The sequence below is a fragment of the Rhea pennata genome, chromosome 1 (genome assembly GCF_028389875.1).
Source record: "Rhea pennata isolate bPtePen1 chromosome 1, bPtePen1.pri, whole genome shotgun sequence".
Lineage (NCBI taxonomy): Eukaryota > Metazoa > Chordata > Aves > Rheiformes > Rheidae > Rhea > Rhea pennata.
In genome coordinates, this window is record NC_084663.1 from 133,487,711 (window position 1) to 133,514,491 (window position 26,781).

General features: G+C 39.3%; 1 protein-coding gene across 5 annotated transcripts in view; it reads left to right on the forward strand.

Annotated features, from left to right (window-relative positions):
* SH3KBP1 (SH3 domain containing kinase binding protein 1) overlaps window positions 1-26,781 on the forward strand; it is a 229,504-nt gene that overhangs the window by 165,553 nt on the left and 37,170 nt on the right. For all 5 annotated transcript variants that reach the window (XM_062600784.1, XM_062600769.1, XM_062600751.1 and 2 more), the window contains one exon: window positions 8,969-9,063. In XM_062600784.1, coding sequence (XP_062456768.1) covers window positions 8,969-9,063 — 95 coding nt within the window. The remainder of the gene's footprint in view (window positions 1-8,968; window positions 9,064-26,781) is intronic.

The window sequence follows — 26,781 nt, forward strand, 5'->3', positions numbered from 1 at the left end:
TCTTCTTTTTTTCTCTCTTTTAGCAGAAACAATTTGTGTGGGTGGTATAGTTCGTGTAGGAGCTAAAAATTAAACAGTGGCCAAGAACTTCAGGATTTTATTTGTTTACCCTGATGCTTAGAAAAACAAAAAGCAATAATTAAATCTCTTAGGAAGGTCTCAATTCTGTTCTGTGGAGATGTATGTAACTAGCTTGCCAAATAACTTTCATATATATTCCCTATCGTTTTTTTTATTTATATTTATTACAAGCAAATGATTTTAGATTTTGGTAGAATGCAATAGGTGGGAAGACAACATAGCTATATTTTAGCGAAGAAATTGATGACATTAAAGTTTTGAGTTTCTGAGTTAAATTCTTGTTTCATACATGTTTAAGGGTCTTTTGATTTCACAGGTAAAAATTGCTCAATCTCTTTATATAAAGCTGATGGAAATATATCTCCAGTTTATTCTGTGTTGCATAACTTTGCTCGCAAAAAAAGGAGACTCATCCTTCACTTTGCCACTCCATAGTTGTTTCTTTCAAAATATGTTCAGTTCAGCTTAGTTACTCAACCATTTATGGAGCTTTAAAATAATCAGGAAACTGAGTTTCTGTTTCCCTGTAGGAGTCTGTATGAAAACTTACGAGATTTTATCCTTATCTCTAAATTATGGTTCCCTGTGTTTTAGTTTACGTGATGCCTCTTTTTGTAAATTTGCACAGTTCTTCTCCTTCCTTGATGTATTTATCCTTTCAGAGAGTTAGCAATCCACATAACGCTTTCTCCAGCCCTGAAATACAGACAGACAGACAGGAAGGAAAGGCTCTAAAGTAGGAGAAAAAGGGAGCTGTCTGAGCTGCCTGGTGAAGACAGTTTCCTGCATGTTTTCAGCTGAGAACAGCTTCACGAGTTCGTGTCCGTTAGCTGCACCGCAGTAATTGACTTGCCTCATCCTCGTGTCTCGCTCCCCTTCTGACGCAAGGCTGCTAACGGGAAGCGCCGCGTGCACGCTGCTGCCCTGAGAACCTGGAATACTGAAGCCTGTGCACGCTGGTAGCGTGGAGCCGGGCTCCTGATCCGGTGCGTTTTACCTGATTTACCTGAATTTACCTGAATGCGGTGCATTACCTTTGCCCGCCTGCAGCTCACGCAGGTTAAGCTGACCTAAGGGCAGTGGTGTCAGAAAGGGTGGTCCCATGGGCAGCGCTAGCCCTCAGAGCAATAAAGCCATAGGGGGAAACTCCTGCCTCTTTCCACATCACCTTGTACTTTTGGCTGCTAAAACTGCTCACTGCACCACATCCCAAGATACGGGGATTTCATGTTGTTCCACGTATTAAAAATAAATAAATAAATAAAAGTAAACATCTTCCAAATAGAGATAGGAGAACTGTGCCTTCTCCGTTGACGCATTTGGGCTCTGCTTGGTTCTGCTTTCAACTCTTTTTTTCCTTGGGATGTGCCTTTTGGATCGGAAAAACCCTCTTCTGTTGCCGTCCATTTTCGCCACCTGTGTGTGCAAACCTGGTTCAGCATCCCAGTTGCCAGACCTGATGAGAAGGCTAGGCTACTGGTTTATACAATATCTCCACATGCACCTGTCTTCAGAGTCTCTGAATTTTCCCTAAACTTTGTTACTTAGGACATTTTATTTCTGAGGCATCAGTAGGATTTTTAGCATCTCTGTTCTTGCTTTGGAAAGAGAACCACAAATATAGCAAGGGCTGATATAGTGTAATTATGTGTAGTTGTCTTAGCCTTAAATGACATCAATAGGAGATACTTTTCAGTCAGTTGAAACTGTCCTGCATTTAAATTTAAAAACCTCTCAGTGAAAATGAAATGTACTTCAATATGGCTTCATTTTTAGTATCCACTGTGAGTGAGAGGAATAATTTTGTAATAATACAGTTAATGTCTGATAGTCTGTCCAAAAAAGTGTGATCTAGTATTTCTCATTATAGGAAAACTTCTAAAATGCTCCATTGGAAAAAGTGTAGTTTCCGAAGTTATATTATTTTTATCTCCTCTAAAATGTAGCAGAGCAACAACGTAACAGAATTTTCCACAATTCTTAGACAGAGTAACTGAACAAATCGCTATTTAATGCCTGGTGTAAAGTAATTATATAATCCTAATGGGTCTGTGGTTCATTCTGAATATCTGCTATTTGTTCTCTTGTTTGTCTCTCACGTAATTTTTTTTTCCTGTCAAACCACTTTGTGTAAGTAAAAATAGAAATAGCTGAGCAGTTCTCGTGAGCCCTTAAGGGCTTTCAAATTAGTCTAAGGCACAAGAATTTTCTTCAAAGTCTCATTTTCGTTATCTTCTAAAAACTTACCACAAACAGGCTGAAAAAGCTGGAATCCAGAAAATTTTCAATCTCATCAAACTGATGAATGTCCAAATTGTGGCATTTAGCATTAAAGCATCTTTGCACCTTGGACTTCAGCTGCTGTCACTTTAGCTTGCGCTGTGTCCCTGGGGTCATGGGGTCTCAGTTGTTCTTGGGGTCTCCAGCTACTGAGCAAAATGGACACTGTGCCATTCTCCAAAGGGGCAGTGGGAAACAAAATCCCCAGATTGAGCTCAAATTGGGCAAGTGATTTAGATTCCCTTGGGTCAGATGTGCATGCCAGGGGCAAGAGAGAGTTCACTGGCAGAAGAGGAACACAGTTCTTCATCTCCCACCTGGTTCTTTCCATGCCTGATGCCAGTGTCCCCTCTTTGCAGCTAGATAAATGCCATGGTGCCATGCAAGAGCCTGCTGAGCCAGGAAATGGGCAGCCATGGCCTCTTCCCTCTCTGGACAGGGGGCTTCAGCAAGGGATGTTGGTTGTTGACTCTTCCCACATCTTGATTTATGAGCCTGGGTTTTCCTATAGCTTCCCTGCTGTGGCAAGGGAGTGGTAGACTTCTTGGGGAATTACGCTGCTCTTGAGTTTCCATCAGGCTTATGTTTCTGGGCTGGCACATGCATGTGTGTGTTTCTATACCTGTATCTCTGGGGTGATGTTATGCACAATCTAAGAACTGGTTTTGCTCCACAGTGGATTCTTTTTAGTTTACATGGCTTGCAGTGAAAAGGCTATTCTAGCAACTATGTATCAGTTGTTAAGTAGCTGTATTGGATTCTGAAATTGAGCAACACAAATGACCACCATGATTGAGAGAACTGTTGCAGATTACTGAGATTGCGAAAATAGAATATAAATAAGCAGACAACAGAAAAGCAAACGCAATAAACCCCAAAGTGCAGTGACCATGGTAGTTAATATGAATTACTCTACTTGCTGATTATTTACAATTTGTATTAACCTATTACGCAACAGGAATCCAAAATCCTAGCAAGCAACTAATCTTTTTGCATTATAGTAGAAGGTATGAAGATTAGCTGAGTCTGGATTAATGAGGCCCTAATTTGTTCTATTTCTAATTCTTTACTTGATGAAGTGGTATTTTGATAGTCTGAGCCTGGTGATGTTCTGTTAAGGTATTTGTGCAAACTGTTTATGCATCTTGAGTCTAACAGTTAATAAAACCAAATTCTGTTGAGTGTGGGTTTGGGGGTATTTTTTTTCTCAGTTTTATCTTTTTGGTAACAATGATGCAATCTTTTACTGCTTAGACTTGGTATATTTTGTTGCATTTTGGAAACATTTTATGTGAGTAATAATTAAAAAGAGGAAGTTTAATGTCAATGAGTACTAATTTTGTGCTGTTTGTCTTCTTACTTATCATTACTGTTTGTGTCTATATTGGTTAGTGTATGATTTAGGCTTCATCAAGGGTGAAATAATTAAACTTAAAAAATCAAGCATATAGGGTCACTGTTTTACTTTTAAAAATACATAAATATAAATAAAGTATAAAAGGTAAATCTAGCACAGTGATTGTATTATCTGAGCTTGAGGAATTCTTGCCGTGATATAGAACACAAGTTGCTTAACACAAGGAAGCAGCAGCAGGTGTGAGAGGAAAAACCTGTGTTGTCTTAGCCTAAGAGGAAAAGCAAATTCCTAGTCACTGTCCCCTGCAAAATTTAAGCCTGAAGGTGTGTGTGTCTGTGGACTGCTGTCTTGAATGTCATAGCTAATTCTAAGAGTCTGGCAGGGGAATAAATAGAAGCGGTATCCTTTCAAAATAAACAGGACCTACTGGTATAGTAAATGGAGTTTGCTCAGTTCTAGTTTGGATAGTAAAATATTTAACCAGTCTCACAAAATGAATTTACTTGATACCATATTGCAGGACCCCAAGCCATACAACTTGAATCTGAGGTCAAACCGTGGGATATAAGGCATTGCAAGAAGACACGTTAACTATCTCTGTACATGCATCATCTTTCAATGTGCAGTTCATGCAGCTCTTTGTAGAGGATAGCCCCTTTCCACTATTTTGTTCTTTGCTGCTGCTTTTTTCTCCAGCTCCTGAGTTCTGAGGATGAACTGGGGAAAGGGAGTCGTGTTGCAGTTTGGTCTCCCCAGGTCCCCCAGATGTCCATCAGTAAGGCCCTGGCTCCCTGCTGCCTTCTTGCCAAAGGATAGAGCTAGAAGGCAAACGGGCAGAGACGGTGCTTATTCCTGCTTCATCGTTGTACCTAGCCTAGTGAAAATAGTACAGTTCAAAAGTCACAGGATGTAACCAAGGGCACTTATTTTCAAATACGACCATACCTAGCCCAGGCCTCCTCAGTTTAGAATATGTCAGGCCACAGGTTGCACTGAAAAGCTTGCATGAGCTCCAACCTGTTTGAGCTGTAAGATCTTCATCGAGGCTATCTGCTCACTCAGTTCCCTGACTAATGCCCCTGGTGTACGGCTGGTTGTCTGCTTTTGCTTAGGAGGAGCTGAGAGTTTGCAGGGAGAGATCATCTGTGATCTAGAAGAGTAAATTGACTTTGAATTAATAAATGTGGACTGAAAATCTCATGAGTATCATCTTTTCCCCTCTCTTGGCCTTATGTTTACAAGATAACTCCTCTTGGGGTTTTGGAGAAGTATGTTTTTAAAACATGTCTTTGGATCAGAGAAAATCAGAAAGGCTTCTGGAAGAACCATCTGTGATTTATGAACCTAACATTGAATATCTAATTTAAAAAATGGTAAAGATGGGATTTGTCATCTACGGTTGGGAAGACTTAATATTGGTATCTCAGTGTGAAGATTTAATTTGACTTAAATCTATTTACCATACTTGTAATAGAGTATATTATTCTGATCTTTATTTTATTATTTTTCTCACTTAAAAACAAAAATTCAGCAAGTTCCAATGTGATTTCTACTATGCTGTGTATCCGAAATCAGTCTTGCCTTTTTTTTCCTCCTTTTCCTTCCTATCTGAATATAATTGCTGGAATTAAGTACTTTTATATCATCTTGCTATCCTGTGCTCCACTGAGTAGGGAAAATTTTAGTATTTAAACATCATAACCTATTAGACTCTTCTCTGCTTTTATTATTCTTTTTTTAAAGGTTTGTATGATTTGGAATCCTGTGGACTTTGGTTTTGCTCCCTTTAATCACATTGCCCTACCATTGCTTTCCTATAAGTTTGAAAGTTGATTTTCTCTAGCCCCTTACATTGTCCCAAACACATTCAGGTTCTTGAGACCTTGCTCTATTGCAGTGCGATCCACAGGCTTCTCCTTAATTGGAGGAGTGTATTGATTTAGTGTATGTCAGCACAAATCACACCAAAGGAGTCCAGCCTACTGCCGCACTTAAACCAGGAACCTTTTCCATAGCTGTGTCTTCAGCGCCTGGGGCAGCCGCCAGCCTTCTGCAGCTCCCTCCTGCAGCCTCTTTCAGCAACATTGTCTGACTCCTTCTGAACTGCATCAGCATTTGCCTGAGCTGACTTCTGTCAAGACAGTTTTCTCTAGCTTGCTTCCTTGTTTCTCTGCTGTCTGGATATTTCTAAAAACAAAGATAAGAACTTGGTGGGGAGGCTGCTCAAAGCAGGGAAGAAAAGAGTTCTTGGCATCAAAACCATGAGCCAAAGCTACATGGCCTTTTGCTACGCATGAAGGACTACAAGTTCTTGGGTTAAAGTCTTTCTGCGCTTCACAGCCGCTTACTGTGGGTTGTATACTGACACATGCTTTTAAGGGAAATATTTAAAAAAAAAGAAGAAGAAAGAGAGCACTTGCTTTCCTGACTAAATTTGTGCCATCCTTCAGGATGAAGACCATGAAAAAGAGTAGGCAGAGGGCTGTGGGATCTGTGGTTTCAACATCTGAGAAAGTCAGTTACAACCTTCAAATTGCGAGGGGGAACTGAGGGAAGATTGCCCAGCACAAGATTCAGGAAGTATGAGCCCCGTGGACCCTTGCTTTTCAAAGTATTCTTTAATCTCAAATGTGTGGGATTCATTCCCATATGCGAGTGTGTATGTACTGTTGTAGTGACTGCTCTTTCCCAGTGATTAGCCGTGAGTTGCTGTGCTTGGCGTCCCACCTGATGTACAGATTATGCTGTTAGTCAACGGAGGAACAATGCAGAACAGATGTTCAGAAAGGTTTCACCTTTGGCCAGGTCATGTTTGTCTCTCAACACCCTGCCTCGCATTTTCTGCTCTGCATTATGGTGCTAAGGCTGTCGCCAGCAATGAGAAGCTTCACTGAGTGCGCAGCTCTCGACTTCCTTCGTTCTTAAGGAACTAAATTTTTCTTCAATCTACTTCATCTTTGCATGAATTCACCAAATCCGTTATTTAGTAAAGCTGTTCTTTGGGATGTGGGTACTCTCTGAATAGAAACAACAACAACAAAAAGAATCGTTTAAGGTAGCTAACTCCCTGAACTGTAAAAATATTCTAAATCTCATCGGTCTCTCTTCTGTGCTGCTCTGCATCTGCCTATGTACAAACCACGTCAGCTTGTACATAAAACGTTGTTATATTATCCTGAAGGCAAGATAGCGGGTGAAGAATCCTAGCTGTGTCCACATGGGTATATCTAAGACCTTTCCTACAGACTGTGCAATGAAATAGCAGTAAATCTGAGCTGAAATCTGTACTGTGGCCTAGTGGCTCTCTCACAGCTGGTCATTTGGTAATGTTAACAAATGTTTATAGGACACTGTTCCCTGCTCTCAGAACCAGCAAAAAGGATCTGTTTTTCATTGCTTATATTTTGTCAGAGATTGTGTTGACTATTTTCATCTGATTCTTGTTTCTTCAAAGATCTCAAAGGGGAAAAAAACCCTACCTACTAATAATCTTGATCAGTTTTTGTTTTTGATGACAAGAAATCTGTGGAGACAAATTTTCGCTTACTTGAACTGGAACCATATAAAATTCTTTCCCTTTCTGAGTGGCAGTGTATGAATCAGAGAAGTTTCCTCTTCCCCATTAGTATTAATTCGTTTCTCATGGTGACTCTGCTCCCAGGCAGCGTCTCTTCATGTACACACGTGCACACCTTTCCTAAGGTGATGTTCATATCACTGGATGTTAGCAGTGGGGATGCAGGTTCTGTACCAGAGCGCTAGTGTTAGGTATATGTGTGTGAGCTTGGTGTCTGGGCTCCCATTAGATTCAGTGGAAGTCTGTCTATACTGTCCCTGGAGCTCAGCATGTGATTCAGCTGATCAGATGTAGGTGGCTGCTTTTATGGTGAAGAGTGGCTCACTAGGCTCCACTGACTATAGGGGCTTGATCTCCACTGACTATAGTGTGAGTGTGAACGCTTACCTTGTAGGGTTCTAATTTTATGTGGCTGAATCTGAATCCAGATCCCAGTCCCACCCTCGGGGCCAGAGGCAGTAGGCTGCATCTGGTGCCATTTGAGATACTGCAGGGTATTTTGGCTGGCCTCCAGCTGCTAGTCCCAAGGGTTCTGGTTCTCTCACAGGTTGGGCATCAAACTTGCCAACCACATAGATGTCGCAAGGACCCACTGGTGACTGAAATGGCCCTTGGCCTCTGAGCAGCTGAACTGACACTCAGGCGGAGCCCCAGGTGCACCTGAGTGAAATAATGCAAATTCTCTTCAGAGTATGCATAAAGAGATAGGCCTTGTTGTTTTGAATTAATTTAGACTTCTGTGCCTTGCAAGTACCTGTTTCTGCCCTGAGTGTGACAGATGACTGGATCACAGGTAGAGGTCATCAAAGTTAAAACCTTAACAGTTAAGTGAGCACCATCCCTTCTACAAAAGGCCCAGTAATTTCCATGAGTGTTTCTCTGGTCTTGATAAAACTACTGTCTTTGAATATTACCTCATTATACATTATTTAACAGCTGTAATATGTATTCCCCTTTTGTTTGTAAGGCACATTGGCACACTTGTCTGTTGCACAGCAACATGCAACTAACTTTTCATGACAACTGCTTTTTATGATTTCGGAGTAGGAGTGTTTGGCTCCTCTAATTTCCAGCTGAAAATTTAAATGATGCCTTATTTATAGGCAGTAGGGAGAAGGGAAGAAGCAACTTTAGACTAATATTTAAAACAGTTTTTTAATGCTGAATATATAAAAGGTTTAGTTATTAATTTACTTTTATTACTGTGCTATTTATTATTTTACTGTCTTAACAGATTCAGAAGTATCTGTTATCTTGCAGCATGAGGCAACAGATAAGCTGTATCAGTCTACTAGGTCCTTCATGCTTCCAGTTTATGTGAGCTGGTGGAAAGCTGTATCAGTGGAAGTATTGATGTGAGTGATAAACACAGGTTTACTGTAAGAGAAATGGCCTGGTGGCATGTTGCTGGCCGGAGCAGTTCTGTTTGAGATAACTGTCCTAGGAGTTTACAGAGCTGTTTTCCTGGATGACACACGCAAGAATTCTCATCAGTGTGCAGTTTTTTTAACATTTCATGAAGTTTGTGAAGGTCTATAATACAAAGAGAAAGATGGCAAGAAAGTAAGATAGCATATGTGGAGACACTTGTGAAACATTTATAAAGATTTTCACCTTTGGATAAGCACTTTTCTACAGTTATATTTTATCACGTTGTATTTTCTTCCTTTCAGCCAAGGAGTATTGCAAAGTGATATTTCCATATGAAGCACAGAACGATGATGAACTCACAATCCGAGAAGGTGATGTTGTCACGCTGATCAGTAAGGTAAAAGCAACATCTTCCTCCTATCAGCCAACATTTTCCTCCTGTATGCAGGGATGCAGTTTTTAAATTAGCTATCATTCAACTGCCATATAAACAATCAAATCTTTATTTGTGTCTTTGACAGCGTCCTTAAAACAGTGGTATTTTGGGAATGAAGCATTTATAGATTTCAGACACCTATGTCTTCCTTCCTCTTGTGTTTTAGAGTCTTACCTGGATAAGGTTAAGCAAGGAACAGCACGTGTGTAAACTCGTAAGTTTAAAAGTGTTTATACGATCAATTTTAATTGGAATCTACTGACAAAACTTGTAAATTGATCCCTTTAACAAAGATAACAGCCTCAAGAATAAACTGTAAGACTTGAGAGCAGCATCTTTGTAGATTTCTATGTGAAGTGGGTGAATCTTGTTTCTTGTAGGAATTCTGAATGGGAAAATGGGCTTCAATTATGTTAATGAGTTAGACTTACTTACAATGTCTTTAGGACAACAGATGCAAAGTATATGGACACTAACTATTTGCTGCTGAAATTAGGATCACTTGGAGCTGAAACAGTTTGGTTTCATTCCCCTTTCCTTTTTTATTTGCTGTGTAATTCCATACAACAGTTTAATTTTGTAGAGATGGAAACATTTCTGACAGTTTTGCTTACTGAAGCAGTTAAGGACAGGACAGAATCATTTCCATGGTTAATCCTAAATCCTCACTTCAAGCAAATTTTGACAGATGGAGCCAGACATCTTCTCTAAATGCATATAGTCTAGTCTGAGATCTCAAATAAGTCAAAATCTTAAAAATGCTTGAGAGATTTTGGAACTAGAACAGTAGGTGAAACTAAGCAATTTTGTGTTAGCTTTCAATAATGTTATATAAAATCACTGGTAAATCTTGCATATTTTTCCTTAATCTAATTTTTTTATTGCTTTTGGTTGTATTTATCTATTTGCATTCAGAGTTTTTATTTAGTATACTGTTTATAATTTTTCACATCCTAGTTTACAAACCAAATGTGGTTTGGACAATAATGCAAGACAGTATTGTCTTTTATGTCTATCTCTTTTAAAAATACATGACATAAAGTATTTCATGGATTCCTGAGCACTGGCCCAGAAAACAACAAGGTGTTGTAAAATCAGGATGACACAAAAGTGAGAACAAAATTAAGCTTTTGAGACAATAGCATCTCTTTAGTATTCCATGGGGAAATGAACTTCTGTGTTTTCCCGATAGTTTTAATTTCAACTCTGCAAAATTAATACGCTATTAATCTCAGTCTTTTATTATAGAATATTTAAGACTAAACTTATCAAAGGATTGACTTTATTTTAGGTTAAGTGAATCTAATTTTGGTCTTGTTTAAAGAATTCAGAGTTTGTTTAAATTTGTTTAACTCCTGGAAATGAGTGTTTGGAAAAAAGATACAGGTTAGGAAGGGATGTGGATTTTTGCATGGTGAAGATAAATTCTAACAGTGTGTGCAATAGTGTTTTTGTGTTTGTATGAAGATAAAAACACAAATTCTATATTTGATAAGTATCATATGAAATTATTTAGCAATTTGGCACTTGGGGAAAAAAACCCCAAAGACCCCGTGAAATACAGAATCGCAGCAAGGTTGAGGTTGGAAGGGACCTTTGGAGGGAGGTGACTTCTGTGACAATGCTTCCTATATGTTAAGCTGTTTGCAAACTTGGTAGGATGGCATCTTTGTCCTAAAGAATTCGTAATATGTAACTGAGGAAAAACAATGATGCTTTTGGTAGGAAAAGAAACTGTGAATTAAAAAGATAAATAGTGTATATAAAAGATATTTTAATGACTCCTGAAGGCTGACTGTATCAAGCTGTGTCAAGCTATTTCTTACAAGGCTCATTGCAGTGACCTTAATTGGATAGAAAGGGTGGGCACCTTGTAGACAACATCATAGATAAAAGTGTACAAATACAGGAAGAGGATGTTCTACCATGCTATAAACTTCCACCTTGGCACAGATGTTTTTGTTGAAAACTCATACATGTCTAAAACATGGGAGTACATGATTGCATTCTGTCATCTACCATTCTTTTTCACATCTCTGTTTTTTTTCACACTAGTATCTATTAGAATTAGGAAAATCCACAGAGCTGCCAAATGTATCCAGCCAAGCTGCTCTGCTCCTGTTTCACTACTCTTACACTGCCTACCTTAGTGATGTAGCTACTAGAATTGCTGTGCTAGACGTGAACCTTCCATACTAGAATTCATCTTGGTGCAAATTGAATTGTCATTTTCAGTTATAGAACATGTCATTTTTCTTGTTTCACATAGATTAAAGATAATTAAAATGAATCATTGCTGCTGGTAAAGTACTACTGTTTCTAGTGTTTAGTACTTCATTATTTCATCTTCTTTATACTTTTTGTGGCCTTTCTGTAAATTTAGCATTTGTCCTTGATGATGTTTTTGTTTAGCTTATGTTGAAAATTGTTTGCCTTATTTCAAATGTTCTTATGTAATTATTTAATAGTGTCTCTGATCATGGAAATGGCTTTTAAAAAGTCACTTCTGTCCTCTTTACACTTTATTGACCAGATTGATTTAACTTTCTGAGATGGATGGTCTCTAAGTGGAGTTGTGTTCTCCACTATAGATAAAGAGACAGCTGTTCTGTTGAAGTTTCGATATGCGATTTCCTTTGCTTTCATTTTCCCATTCTCTTTTTCCTACTTCCTCTGCCCCCACAATGGAAGTATATTTGTCTTTCATAGCAGCTGAGCTGATGCTTTGACTTAGCTGATCAATTTTCCCAACCTGCAATGAGCAGTTTGTCAATACATTTTCTAGCATATCCCACTATCCTTCTGCACTCTACTCTAATGGTATCAAGCCGATGCAGACATTTTATTTGTTTTCTTTTTCCTGTGGCTTATCACATGTTCACAAACAATTAGATAAAACGATGCCTTTACAGGCTGGGGAATCTCAGTGCAAAAGGGCTTAGCACTTCTCCATAGATGCTTTTGTATGCTTTGTCTGAGCTGATCTGAGATATGAAGAAACAGTGCTTAACGTGCAGTCACTTTGCAGATCCTTTTGTGGTTTGTAGACCTTTTTGCAGATAGGATTTTGGATTTTCCCCCCCCTTTTTTTTATGTATAGTTTAAAATACAGAATTCAAGTGATGAGGAGTCAGGTTCTTTGCTGTAGAGTTCTGAAGACCATAGGTCTCCTCCATGCTTTTATATAGAATATAGTAATTTCATTTTACTCCAAATCTTCCAAAGCAGGTGACTGTCACCATTTCTTTTAATTAGCAAGAGCAAAGTTAGCCTCGCTGTTCTGCCCAGTAATGGCTTTTCCTAGAGTTATCTTTTAGACATAATTCAAATCACCATGCTTAGAGAGTCCTCTTCCTAACCCGAGTTAGTGACCCATACTAAGTGGAATTAAACATAAATGTGTACAGTCCTTCAGAAATGTGTACCATGGTTTTGCTTGGCCGTCAGACTGCAGTTGCTATTAGTCTGTTTGTAAGAAAGTGGTTTGCAGGCTTGGCCTTCTGTGCTAGAGTACATGAGACAAAATTGACTCTTCCCAATTACCTCAAGGCAAGCGGAGAAGATCATTACTTTTAATGAAAGAATTAACAGATGAGTGGAGTACTTCCTAAAACCACAGAGGCATTGTAATAAAGAAATTCATTTTGTTGAGATCAGTAATACCCAAAAGGTATTCTTAGTACGAAGAGTAAATTGTTAGGCCAGTCTATTTTCATGCTGTCCATATTTTTACACACAAATCTGTGGGCATGTTGACGGCTCACAATTTTAGCTCAGTTACTGAATTTGCATTTAACTGAGAAAAGAGAACATTGGTGAGAATGTGCAGAAGTGGCTAAAGTAATAAATACGGAATGATTGACAAAAGAACTGGAGAGAAATCTCATGAAAATACACTTGATATGTACTATATAAGAGGAGGAGATCTTAAACGAGCTACGTGGTAAGTCACTCAGAGAGCCTCTGTGTGTGCACATGCACGTGTGAGGATACATGTGTAAGGAAGTTGCTGGTCTGGTATTCATTTTAAAATGCTAAAACTTTTTTTTTTTGGAAAGAAAAATGGTATCAGTCAATGGTGACTCAATTCAAAATGAGTCAATTTGAGTCAATTCAAAATCACCATTTTAGCGGTGCCCCTATAGATGAAAGGGGTAAGATTATGTCAAATTTCTCTCTCTTTCTTTTTCTTTCTTTCTTTTTTTTTGTTTCAGTTAAATTAATTGTAGTCCCTGTAATCCCAGGTTAGACAAAGTCCTTTTGTGAAGCTATTATAATTTAAAGAAAATACTCATAATTTTTTCTCTAGATTTTTCAGTAGGCCTTTGCATAGTCTATTTTAAGTCCTCACTCTATTTTGACGGATGTCTGGATCTTGAAACAAAGGTTGATTAGATCTTTCCTATAGGTCTCTGTGATGAGGGAATCTGAGGGTCTGAACCGTGGGTGTTATGATTTGTTGACTCCCAAATGACTTCCCCAGTCACTTGACGGATGTGCTGTCAAATTTCATTTAAAGACTTCAATGAGTCAGAAGAGGCTGATCATTAACTGGTGAAAAGGTTGGGTATTTTGGGAGATGTAAGGGGAAGAATGCCATTACGCAAGACTGATAGCCATAAATAATAGCTGATTAAACAACAAGATGAGTCATTTTCCAGTGAATTGTGGAGGCCTAAATCAGGCACAAAATACCTGATCAGAAGCACATGGTAGTAACAGTTGTTTTCTCATAGGTGAAATTTCACCTGGAAGTCTACACCAAAAGGAGAAATTTACATAATTTTCATATAAATGTATTCCAAAAATATCTAGAAAAGGTTTTTCTCTCTTCCCTTTCCCCTCTGAAATGAACCCCTGCATGGATGCACAGAAAAGGTTTTATTTATTGATTGCTGGAAATTAAGGGGAGCAAGTGGTAGTTCTCCAGTTCCTTCATGCAAGATATTTACATCTAAGAGATCAGAAAATATTGTTAAAAATTCTAAAGGGAATTTTTTGTGCTTTCATTCTGAAGGCAATAAAACAGTAGACTTGTTACCTTTACTTCCCAGCAGGAGTCAAAGAAAAATATAGAATATTCTTTTTGGAGAGAGAACAAAAAGCAAAGTGTAGTACTTTTACAGTTAAGGTGGTTGTTGTGAAAGTAAGTGATAAGGTGATTTCATGAGCTAAAAAGGTATGAATGGCAAGAGGCCTTTAGATTCACAATGGAAGTTCTTATTTGCACATTGAAATGTTTCCATTCTTTTAGTAATTTTCTAGAGTCTTCAAAATATTCTTGACCACATTTGGGCAAGTCTAAAACCATTGGTAATAACTGCGCTATGCTACTGGACAAGAATGGCAAACTGATGTTTTATCCTACTCAAATACTGATTTTGGAGATCGTATTTGTAATGAATAGAATCACTTCTAGTCAACAGAAGATACATGTGACATTTTCAACTCCCATCTTTTAGTCTTTTTCATTCCAGCTCTTTTAGATATATGTAACTACAGTAGGCTACCTTCTAGAGTTGATAAAGGACTCTTTTTTTTTTTTCTTTCTCCTTTTTTTTTTTTAATGCATACCTACAGATTTTGTAGTAGTCTAGTAAATTCTGACAAAATGCATAAGATTCTGGAGACTTCACTGGCATATAGAAAAAGATCTGTGTGAAAAATCAATAGTAATAGCTAAATAATTTCAAAATTAATACGTCAAGAATACACTGGCAGCTGTGTGCCCATTTGAAAGCAATTTCACTTGCAAGACTGTGAAACATTTCATTCCACTGCATCAATCTACCTGACGTCTAAGTGCTAAAGACCACATGGTCAGGTATTCTCCATCATTCTCTTGAAATATGAAAGACATAAAGGTACTGTGTTCACAGGAATGAAAGTGGTCTGCATAAAGAAAATAAACTACTACTACAATTTGAAAAGCTGACCATGATGGAGAGGTATCCAAAGGTGTCCATATTTCATCTGGAATAATAACAATGTGCCTTGCTGTAAATATTCAAGGTGGATCTCCCTCAGCCTCCCCCTGCCTGGAGTAGAGGACCTCTCCCAGAACGGTCTGTGGCTGCAGGTTCAAAGCTGAGGAGAGGGGGAGAGATTTGGGGTCGCCAGGAGGGGTGTGATGGAGAGAGCATGCTGCACTGAGGTGATGGACGAACGCAGAGGTGGTCCCACCAGGGCCTCTCTGATTTTGCAAAGGAGCTTGCAGGAGGAGGTGAATGTCACAGAGAGGGATCCAGCCTCCCTTACGGATTCACCAAAACTGTCTGAAGGATTAATGAGGTAAAAAAGAGAGCAGTAGACCTGCGCAGCCTCCCAGAATCTTAATGACTCTATTCCAATAGTACTGTGAAACTTGGTTTATCAGTATCATGAAAGATGCAGTAGGGTAGCATGAGTAGGGTAGACTCATCCCCTAGTGAGAGTCTTACATGACAAATTTCCTGGTCTCAGTATTTAATGACAGTCCAACTGGTAGTGTTTAATCCTATGTTGAGGAAAGAAGTGGCATAAACCTAGTTTCTACAAACAAACATAATGGCAATCAATTTTTGCAAAGATAATATTTACATCTGGAATTGTTCCTAATTTGCTTTACTGTAAGATCTGCAAGTTTTGTGCTATAAAATGCTGCACTCTAAGTGAGTCCCTGCCCCAAAGTACATGCAATTAAGTGGTAAAACAATTGAGTCAGTACAGGCCAGCAGAAGGGTGTAAGGAAACACGGACTGATACTCAGTTTTGCTAAGCTCTGTCATAATGTCAGTTGTCACTATACAGTGGTGACTCTGCGCATTTGTCCATGTTAGAGTATGGAATCTATTCTTATGCAAAGAGCTTAATATTTTCCAATCTTTCATGTAGTCTTTAGGCATTTGGTGTATTGATAGATAGTTACTGAAATACAGCCCTTTTACCAAAACAGTTCCCCCAGTTTTCTCTGTTGTGCTCGCCCTGGTGCAGGAGGAGATTGTCCGGCGCGCTGTCTTTAGCTGCAAGATTGCCAAGGATAACGGGGCTGGGTAGGGTTGTGAAGGAAAACAGCTGCGTGAACGGATGCAGGAGGCTCCTAAAGGGAGGGAATTAGTAAGTGCTGTTTACAAGAATCCTGCCAGTTATTGAGGCCACGAGCAGGGGAAGGAAGAGCAACAGGACACCTCGATGGAGGAGAGAGACCGCTGCTCCTACGTTGAGAGTTTTGCTGGATTACGGCCTCTCTAGGGTAGGAACCTGTCAGTTCTCTAGGGTTTTTTGGTGTGGTTGTTCTTATGTTGCTGAATTGTTCTCCACACTTTTAGTTGCAAACGGCATACGTTTATTTGACAATCTTTCTTTGTCCTATCGGTGAAATGCGTGTAGAAATTGGAAGGTTTTTAGTTTTTCTTTTGTCATGAGCAAATAGGTGGATAATAGCACTCATTCTCCCATATTAAGATGGATTTTCTGGTATTTTGCACTTTATGGGTAGAAAGATTAGAGTGATAATATTTGAAGTCATTGAAAATAAAGCTAATTGTCCAAGAAGGCAGAATTTTTCAAAGCAGAAAAAATATCATAGCTTAAGGGTATCTCTTTCAAAAAGAGGGAAAAATTAGTCCTGTTTCAGGATAGTCTCTCAAGTAATTTTATTTTTCCTTTATTGACAGATAAAAGTTTTTTAAAATGATTTTACAGCAATCCAAAATTAATCAGGTTATACAGGATTATATGTATATAATATCATGCATAAAATATGCAGGTTATTCATTACCTGATTCAGCAAAGTTAAGAAAAAAGGCTTTCAAAGTTGTCTGATAGCAACACTGGAGATTTTTCGTGGCACTAAATATTTGGTCTCACAGGTACCTTCATTCTGGGTTTTAGTACAGGAAACACGCTACAGTAGGAAAAGGGTCGCTCTGACATTAAATATGTTTGAGAACAAAACGGGCTCTTTCTAGTGTATCTTTTGCATTGCCTGTCCCCCCTGGGCTACACCAAACACCAGTTTTTCACACTTCCAGCCTGCTTAGCTGATGGAGAAGTCTGCTTCCACCTAAACTGCTGATTTCATACAGGAAATTAGTTTTCCCTTTAGCTGCCCGCCGTGCTCTGGGATGCAGCAGAGTGTTCGACCAGGCTGGCGCAGGAGTGGTGTTGCCGCCTTCGCTAGCAGCTGGCCGAGGGATTGGCTTTGCAGTAGCCTGAAACTTTTCCCGGAAGGTTTTGCCCTAATGGGAATAAGGAGATCTGGGATTTTGTTGGATTTGAAGCCACGGTGCTGGCTGTGATGGTAGCTGGAGACAGGCCTGGAGAATCGGGCCCTTGATGTGCTGCTGGCATGTGGCAGGTGTTTGGGGTACAACTTCTGTCACTGTGGAGATGAAGCACAAATGTTTCCCCTTAAAAGTTATATAAAACAGTTGCACAAAACTTTGTGGGAATGTTGATGCTCAAATTAATATTTCTAAATGATTAGAGATACTAAGAAAGTCACAGAGAAAGCAGATTGTGAGTTTTCTTGCATTTTTTTTCTTCTTACCTGAAAGTTCTTGTCTTTGTCCAAGGCTTTTAAATCTTTATAAATATTTTTTTAACACTTATTCATATCTTGCAGCATTTCTTGGCTAGCATGATTAAAAATGGAGCATTAAGTGGATTTGTGTATGGATAAAGGCTGAAAATAAAGTACCGGGTGCAGCTTAAATTTTGCTGGTATCTTTAGAAACTTTACTGAAACATTAATTCTCTGAGCTGAACACTTAAATAAACTGTGACGGCTGAGATTATTACAGGGGACAGGAGCATCCAGCACTCAGATGTTTTTCTTGTTAGTATATTCATAAAAGTTATTTATTAAAATATGCAATGAAATGAAGTACTTCTTTCATGTTCTCCTTATCATTGATTCCAGTGCTACAACAGTGTCCTCAAAAGAAGAGATTACATTGTTGCTGGGAAGTCCCAAATTTGAATTTTGACAATTGGAAGCTCAGGCCAAGCTATGAGGGTAAAGTGGCAGCATCCCCCATGCATGTAAGGTTTGAAGATTTGCATCATTTGAAAAGAGTTATTAGATTTATTTGTAAGTATTTTTAATACAGCCAGGCTAATCTGAAAAGGTGACATATTTTAAGATTAAAGAAGTTTTTCTACCCTGTGCTTATAAGAGATATCACAGAAATGCTGAGGAATCTGGAAAAGTGTGATTATTGCTCAGAGTGCAGGCTTCAGAGTCACTGCTTAGCTTCATCCTTTCTTTTATCCCAGCTGCTGGGTTCACCTGCTGATTTGATGGTATTATCGTAAATCCAATCTTTCAGAGTAGGGAGAGCCATTTTAAAGGGGAAGTAAAAATGCATATATAGAGCCAAGTAATTAGTAATTGTCATTAGAGCCCTGGTGCAAAGACTTTTGTGATAGAAGTAATAATGGAATTAAATAGTCCTTCAATTGTGGTGGTCTGTGTATATTGGCCCTTATTTAAAGGGAGAATATTGGCTCACCACAGGGATAAATTATAGCTGTTACTAGCACTACCTTTCACGTTTGTTTTGGCTAATTTACTTTTATTCTGAGTACTTGAGTGCTAGGGTTTTATGATCTGGATCATATGTATTTCCCTGTGATATTTTGCTGACTGAACACTACAAATGAAGTGAATCCCAGGAGAAAATATTTTGGTCAATGAACAGTATATTTTTTCTGTTTGTACAAATATTTCATCAAGGCATTTCAGCTTCATTACTGATTAGCTGCTTACAGAGTTCAAAGTCAGAAGGTTAGATCTAGCCTGAAACAGTCCAATAGGTCTGGGCTGTTAAATCCTCTACTCTAAACTGCTGTGTGTTGTAGGGGGCTATTTGCAGCCTCGTACTCTCGTGCAGGGCCCAGAAACCTGAGTTTGGCCGAATATGTCTTCTAGAGAGATATCTTGCTATGTCTTTCAATTAAAACCACTCTGGTCTCTGGGAAGAGTAGTGTAATGACACTGCAGTAGTGTCTAATTTCTGACAACCTCTCCTTTTTCTTTCCGCTCTATGTTGACATGGTGAATTCTTTGTGAAGCTGTAGAGTTTATGGGTACAGAAAAATTTGCCTGTTTGAATCCTTGAGTTTTAAAAGATGTGATATGTGTAGTTATCACATATCAGGTGCCCTCGTGCTTAGGCATGGGAGGTGACAGGGACAATCTGTGCAAGGTTTGGGTCTTTTCACAGAATCACAGGATATTGGAGTTGGAAGGGATCTTTAGAGATCTCCTACTCCAACCCCCCTGCTCAAGCAGGGTCACCTACAGCAGTTTGCCCAGATCCCTGTCCAGATGGTTTTGGAGTATTTCCAAGGATGGAGACTCCACAACCTCTCTGGGCAACCTATTCCAGTGCTCAGTCACCCTCACAGGAAAAAAGCTTTTCCTTATGTTTAGATGGGCCTCCTGTATTTCAGTTTCTGTCCTGTCAATGGGCATCACTGAAGGGAATCTGGCTCGGTCTTCAGTACCTTCCCTTCAGATATGTATACATATCAATAAGATCCTTCCTCATCCTTCTCTTCTTGAGCTAAACAAACCTAGCCCTCTCAGCCTTTTCTCATGAGAGAGGTTCTTGCCTAGAACTCTACATAGCACTCCAAGTATGGCCTCACTGGTGCTGAGCAGAGGGGAAGGACCATCTCTTTGTGTGCTGGCAACGCTCTGCCTAATGCAGCCCAGGATGCCATTGGCCTTCTTGGTCACAAGGGCATATCGCTGTTTTATGGTCAATTTGTTATCCACCAGGATCCCCAGGTCCTTCTCTGCAGAACTACCTTCCTGCAGGTCAGCCCCCAGCCTGTACTGAGGCATGGGGTTACTCCTCCACAGGTGCAGGACTCTGCACGTCCCTTTATTGAACTTCATGAGGTTCCTCTTGCCCATCTCTCCAGCCTGTTGAGATCTACCTGAGTGGCAGGACAGCCCTCTGGTGCATCAGCCACTCCTACCAGTTCTGAATCATCAGCAAACTTGCTGAGGTTGCACTCTGTTCCATCATGCAAGTCATTAATGAATAAGCTGAACAAGACTGGATCCACTGTTGACTCTTGCGGTACTCCACTAGTTACTGACCTCCAACTAGACTTTGCACTACTGATCAAAAGCCTCTAAGCTCTGCCTTTCAGCCAGTTTTCAGTCCATCTATCTGCTCATCAAGCCCACACTTCCTCAATTTGCCTTTGAGGATGTCATGGGATACTGTCAAAAGCCTTGCTGAAGTTAAGGTAGACGACATCCACTGCTTTCACCTGATCTACCCAGCCTGTCATTCCATCATGGAAAGCCATCAGGTTGTTTGAATCTGATTTGCCCTTTGAGAATCTATGCTGACTACTCCTGATCACCACCTTGTCCTTCAAGTGACTGGAAATGGTATATAGGATAAGCTGCTCCATAACCTTCTGAGGGATCGAGGTGAGGCTCACCAGCCTGTAGTTCCCTGGGTCCTCTTTCTGGCCCTCTTTGAAGATTGGAGGGACATCTGCTTTCTTCCAGTTCAGAGGAACCTCTCCCAGTTGCCACAACCTTACAAAGATGACTGCTGTCTTTCAGATACACAACTAACACCACACACCGTCATTCTAAGGTAGGGGGGTTGTGTATTTATTTTCATTTTTTATTACACGCTAAGGTGCTCAGATAGCCTCCAGAACATGCCCCAAAGCTGATCCAATTACATACACTGGAGCAGATGCTGCTTTCCCTTGACGTTCAGATACAAGAAATCAGGCTACTTCAAAAACAGCTTCACAAACCAGTTACCAGCTTTCACTTACTGCCTGCATGTTCTCTCTCATTCTCTCTCTTCTCTCTGCCTCAAAAGGTCCTGGTTTCTTTTCTCTGTTTTTCTGCTGTTGTTTTGGGACTTACAAGAATAAATTGCTCTGGGCCAAATTACTTTATGGGCCAAAGAGGGCCAGAAATTCTTCCAGTGCTTCATAACTGTGAGTATTTGCAAGAAAGTGTACATAAAAGGGAAAGATGTGCTCTGCAGCGCAGCCCCAGAAGACTAATTCTCTAAGATCTAAGTCTGTTGCACTGTATCTTTTATCTAAATGATCTTGAATTAGGTATCTGTTCATTCTTTCTTTCTGAACATTTCTCATTTTTAAAAGAATGTATCTGTTCAGGAGTACTTCACTACTAGCTTTCAGTCATAGCCATTTTCTTTAAAAATATTTAACAGTTGTACTATACTTACAAGGTCTTGGTAATGAAGCTTAGTAAGTAACAAAGCTTCATTACTTCAAATACAGTCTTAGGTGGGTGTAATACAAGACTCTGGAAGGATGCTTTGCTTCATTCACACGTATTTTATGAAGTTATACAAGCAGTATGAAGACTCTTAAATAAAATACTCTGATTTTTCAAATTAAAATTGGATTTTGAGAGCAGTATATCTTCCCTTCAGCAGCATCATTGTTCAATGAAATGTAATTAAAAAGAATTTTTTGTAATTCTTAAATATTATTAAACTACTTTTTTTCATCTAGTTTTAACATAATTTTGTTGTTGTCCATGCCAAAGTTTTATTAATGAAGATCTGATGCTGTGTGAGGTTGGGGTTTTTTTAGATCATTTCAAAGTTATCAAAACAATGCTGATTTTTGATACTTGTTTTCACCAAAAATTTTCCATGTCTGCTAAAATCTAGGTAGTTATTTATTAACAGGGGGAAAAAAGGCAGAAATGTCCCTGCCCATCACTGTTTTGCCCCATAGTGTCACACCCCAACTTGAAAAATTGCAGAGCCCATTCCATGGCCCTTCTCTGGCTTTGGCAAAAGTGGGGCCATTTCGGCCCCAGCTCAGCACGGAGGCGTGCAGCAGCGCTGTGCCACCGGCGCTGTGTGTGGCAGGAGGGAATGGCAGAGCCCTTGTCTTGTAGATCTGACTTCCTACAAGGCCTTTAATTCTCAAATTAAGAAGTTTGTGTGTTCTGTATGTTAGCGGATAATGTCTTGAAAAGTTCCGTAGACTTGTTTGGGCACCTTAAACTCAAAGGTGTTTTATTTTTCTTTAAATTGTGAGGTTGCCTCTCAACAGTGGGAAGGAATGCAAGGGAGACGTTTACAGTGTCGGTAGTAATAATGTAATATGCAGCTGCCAGCAGAGCAGAGCTGCCACATGAAAGCTCTCAGCACTAGAAGCGTAAGGGGTATTCATGGCTTTTCTGAATAATGTGATTTTACAAGCTCAACATTCTTCCTGATGAGAACCAACTTGAGAAAGGCAGAAGGAAAACAGACATTTGACGCATACAACTGCCAACTGCTGGGATTTTTTTTTTTTTTTTTTTTTTTTTTTTTAATGAGAGCCCTTCTGCAAGGAGCTATGTATTCTAGTGGAGAGTTCTGTGAAGCTATTTTATGCTACCATGCAAAAATTTCACTTATCCAAAGCTTGCACTGTTGTGTTGTCTCTCACTCAATATTCTGGATAGTTTCTGATTTTTACTGTGTAATTTTGGCTAGCTAAATGGATATTTTAAGCTAGTAATATATAATCTTAAATCAGAAAAGGTAACTCTCATAGGCCATTTTTTGAAAAGACCTCTATAAATGATGACTCTATATGCAAGCACCTCTACTTGCATGAGTATTCAAAGAGTACACATCCCACAATACATGTTTTGCAGCTATATTTTTTGAGGGCCTGCTGCTATTTTGGCATTGCTTTCCATCCTAGCCGTATTGATGAAATCACAAGTTCCTGTATTCCTCTTTTAATCACAAAAGCTAAATATTGATCAGTTAGTGATTGATGTCTAAACCTTAGCTTCATATTTTAGTAGTATTGCAAAGTAGCAGCACGTTCGGAGGGCCAGCCTGCACAATGATCTGCTGCTTCAGAGGAACTAAAGTCCTATTTACATATTAAAAGATCAGCCTTTTAAAGGTTCATTTCTTCATGGATCTACACAGCTGCAACAACATGCATGTATAGGAGAGGAAGAAAATAGAGACTGTTACTTTTTTGGGGTGCCCTGGGCAAGGCAGAGATCCTTCATTTGCTTTTTTGCGTTGCCTCTTTTCCTAGGGTCAGCTCAGAAAATAAGCTGGGAAGGGGCTTGCATGAATTTGGGGCTTTGGGTCGCCCTGTGATGTTAAGTCCAAAGGTAGCAAGAGACAACGGAGTCGGTGCCTCCTTGAGTGAGATTGCTATGGGAGAAGAGGCAGGAAACATCTCCAAAATAAATGGAAAATGTGACTGAAGCAACTTCTACCTGTCTGACAATAAAACTGTTTCTGCATCTCTTGCAGCCCTTCAGTACACCCCCAGAGGGAACCTCCTCACTGCCTGCTGCAGCTGTGCTGCACTCCACAGACTCACTGGCAGAGCAGGTTATTTAGGCAGCCACTTCCAGCCCCTGCTCCAACACCCTTAGATTTCCATGTATCTTGTAAAACTGCAGAGTTTGGTCAGCTTTTGATACATTCCCAGTGAGCATCCAGGCAGCTGATGATGTTGGAAAGAGCAGCAATTTAGCATCTCCTAGCATTTGCTGCCAGCCTCAGCAGTGATCAAAACACAACCACAGGGGGGTTCTGGACATAAGGCAAGAAAAGACTTAAAAATACAGCTGCACAAAGAGCTGAGGAGCTACTCTTTTTTGTTGAAGTGATTAACAACAACAAATACTTCTTGAAGTGGCTTTTAAGTAGAACAAAAAAAGCATATTACTTGGAATAAAATATGTATCTGATATTTAAGCTATGGTAAGCTTGTACGCTTTGTTGACTTATAACAAAGTAACAGAAAAAAATCCATGGTATGAGTTTATACTAAGGTGATCACAACCAGAATTGCTGCTTTCAGTTTTCAGAGAAAATGTTGGTGGCCTTTATGATATTTCCAATTGGATCAGGGCCTAGAGTGCAAGTAAAGTAGCAGTGTCTAGGCTAGAAATAAATGCATTTGTCGTATCTAAATCTGATATTAAGAGCTGTGGTTTTATTTAAAATAAAATTTGTTTTTGGAACTTCTGAAACTCCTGGCCATTTGGACCAGAGGGCCAGAGTCTGCGAAGCTGTGACCATTTTGAAGAGGGAGATTTCAGTCACATTTGAATTACGTAGTCAATCTGTTGTTGTTAGCTAGTATCTGAAAAAGAATTCTGCATGGGGAAGACTTACACCCTGGTGGGTAGGAATTTAACTCTTTTAATGTCAGTGTCTTGAATGTGGCATCAACTAGTAGATTTAAGATGAAGTGAGCAAGGGACTGAAGCTCTGTCTTCTCAAGCTCTGTTGTCATCTTTTTTAACACCGAAGAAAAATGGTGATGGTAATTGGCTGAAGGAAAGTTTGTATTCTTGTCTTGCAGTCAATGGTACCCTAGAACTGGGCAGATGATTAGAGCATCCTGTCAGTAGTGCATGTCTAGATACAGCTGCTTCTGTGTAGTAAGTGCAGTATTTGTAAGACTTACAGTATTAAGGAGCCTTATGCTGGGGTTTTATGTTTGATCTCCACCAGGTCCTGTTTTTTTTTTTATGGTTTAAATGAGAACACCGAGGGATTGAACAACACAGTGTTTGTTCTACGGTAATAGCGCTATTTTTGCCACTAGAATAAAATTGTTAATGCAGGATCCTTTATGTGCAAGATACCAAGCAGTGTCATGCTGCTTTCATGCAGAAAAGGTGAAAGCATGACTCTGGTGGTTTATAGGTTTTCTGAGCCAGCATGAGAGTTACAAGGTCATTGAGTTTTCTAAGTGATACTAAGCTGTGATCTTATTCTGTCAACCCTACTTACGTTTTTCATTATATTCACTAGTGCTATCAAAAAGCTGGTGCTCCAAAAGTGTTCTTTGCCTGTATATTAGAAGACCTCTGCACTGCTTTTGTCTGATCTCTCTACATATGCATATCTCAGCTGTTGGATTTTTTTTTCCCCATTATTCTTCTAGTCACTACAGACTTTAGTTTCAGAGTGGAGCTGTGTTTTTGTCATTTTGTTGGGCTTCTTTTCTTTTTAATATGCCCTTCTGGAAAAATGTTTGTTTTCTCCAGATGATTCCTCCTTACAATTTCCTTCACAGCTTGCATGTCTCGCTTCTAATTATATGACAGATATTTTCTCCTGCTATTCTTCATGTCAAGAAAAGGACTGATTTTTTTTTTTAGATTGTCTACATATACCCTTAAAATTGTTGGCGGCGTGTTGAGAAATGTTAGTTGAATGCTGTTGTTTCAGTGCTTTCTGTTTCTCCATGCTTATCCTTTTCTCTTACAAGTTTTCTCTGACCTCATTAAGAATTCATGTTCATGTTGACATTATATTACTTTGTATTTTGTGTAATATTTATTTTTTTATGGAGTTCAAAAACGCCTCAGTATTTCTCTCTTTCTCATCACTATGGTTTGTCCAATTTTTTTATCCAGTATTTATCACAAAGTAAATTTGCTAATAAATCAAACATATTTAGCTTAGTATCATTTACTTTTGATCCACTGAGTTTGGAATTGGAATGAATTTTGATTCTGCCATAGGCCAGCTTTCCATCCTTCCATTTTGCCTCTATTGCCTCACTTTTATTTAATTCTCTAAAAAATAACATGTTAAATCTGTCAGGTTAAAAAACTTTGGAAGAAAAATACTTCACTTATAAGGAAGATAAAACCAAGATCTGTGTTTCAATGAGAAAATGCTAAAATTTCCCGTATATTTTTGTTTTCTCCGTGTCCTGCATCTTCCTGAGCCTTGACAATGCAAACAGACCAGTCAGTTGTATCCTACAGTTGATTTGTGGGAGATATTTGATTTCACTGTCAGTGCTTTGTACGTGAGTGCAGGCTCTGAGTGAAGCTTTTGTAAGAGCTGATTTTTACAGGAGCTAAATGTTGTCCCAGCTATCACCTAACTTGTGCACATACTCTAGTATTTTATCAAACACTATTTTATCAAACACTATTTCGAGGATTTTCTTCTTGTTTCTTAGTTCTCTGTTTCGCAACTATTTTTTTTTTTACATTAAACTGAAATGTATTTCTAACAATTGGAATACATTTGTTAATAGAACTGTTGGCTTTACAGAGAGATTGCAACATCTCAGTTTTGGCTATCTACATAATTGTTAGGAGCATGGTAGAATAAGGCAGAGATAAAGCAGAGGGCCACTTGCTTTGTTAACAAAATTGGAATATTGGTACTGGATTGTAAAAGCTTGATTGTCCGTCTCCGAATTTTGAAATTACAGCTGTTTTGCCAGCCTTCAACACATGAAGCTATATTTAAAAAAATAAAGGCAATATGATAAGGCTCATGTGGCTGCTGAAGATTTGGAAATATTGGGTAGCTTGTACTAGCATTTCCAGGCAGCCACACAGTCCCAGTCACATTGCCTTGATTGCGCTTCATAGCTAGGTTGTCTCTTAGTACACGGGACGGTTTGTGCTGCACTAACTCAGGTGTCCTTGGGGGATTCGGCCTCGTGGTGAAGACGTACATGCTGGTGGCATCATCCATGGGGCTTGCAGAGCCCGCGCAGGCACAGCAAACCTGCAGCTGTGGCTAGCAGGAGGCGACCGTCACTGCTGGTGAGGAGGACGAGGAGATCTCCTTCTGTCCTTTTGCTTGGTGACACAGAGGCCTCCTCTGCAAATAAAGTAAATGAGAAAATTAAAAGAGAAACTGCCTAAAGGTTTACTTA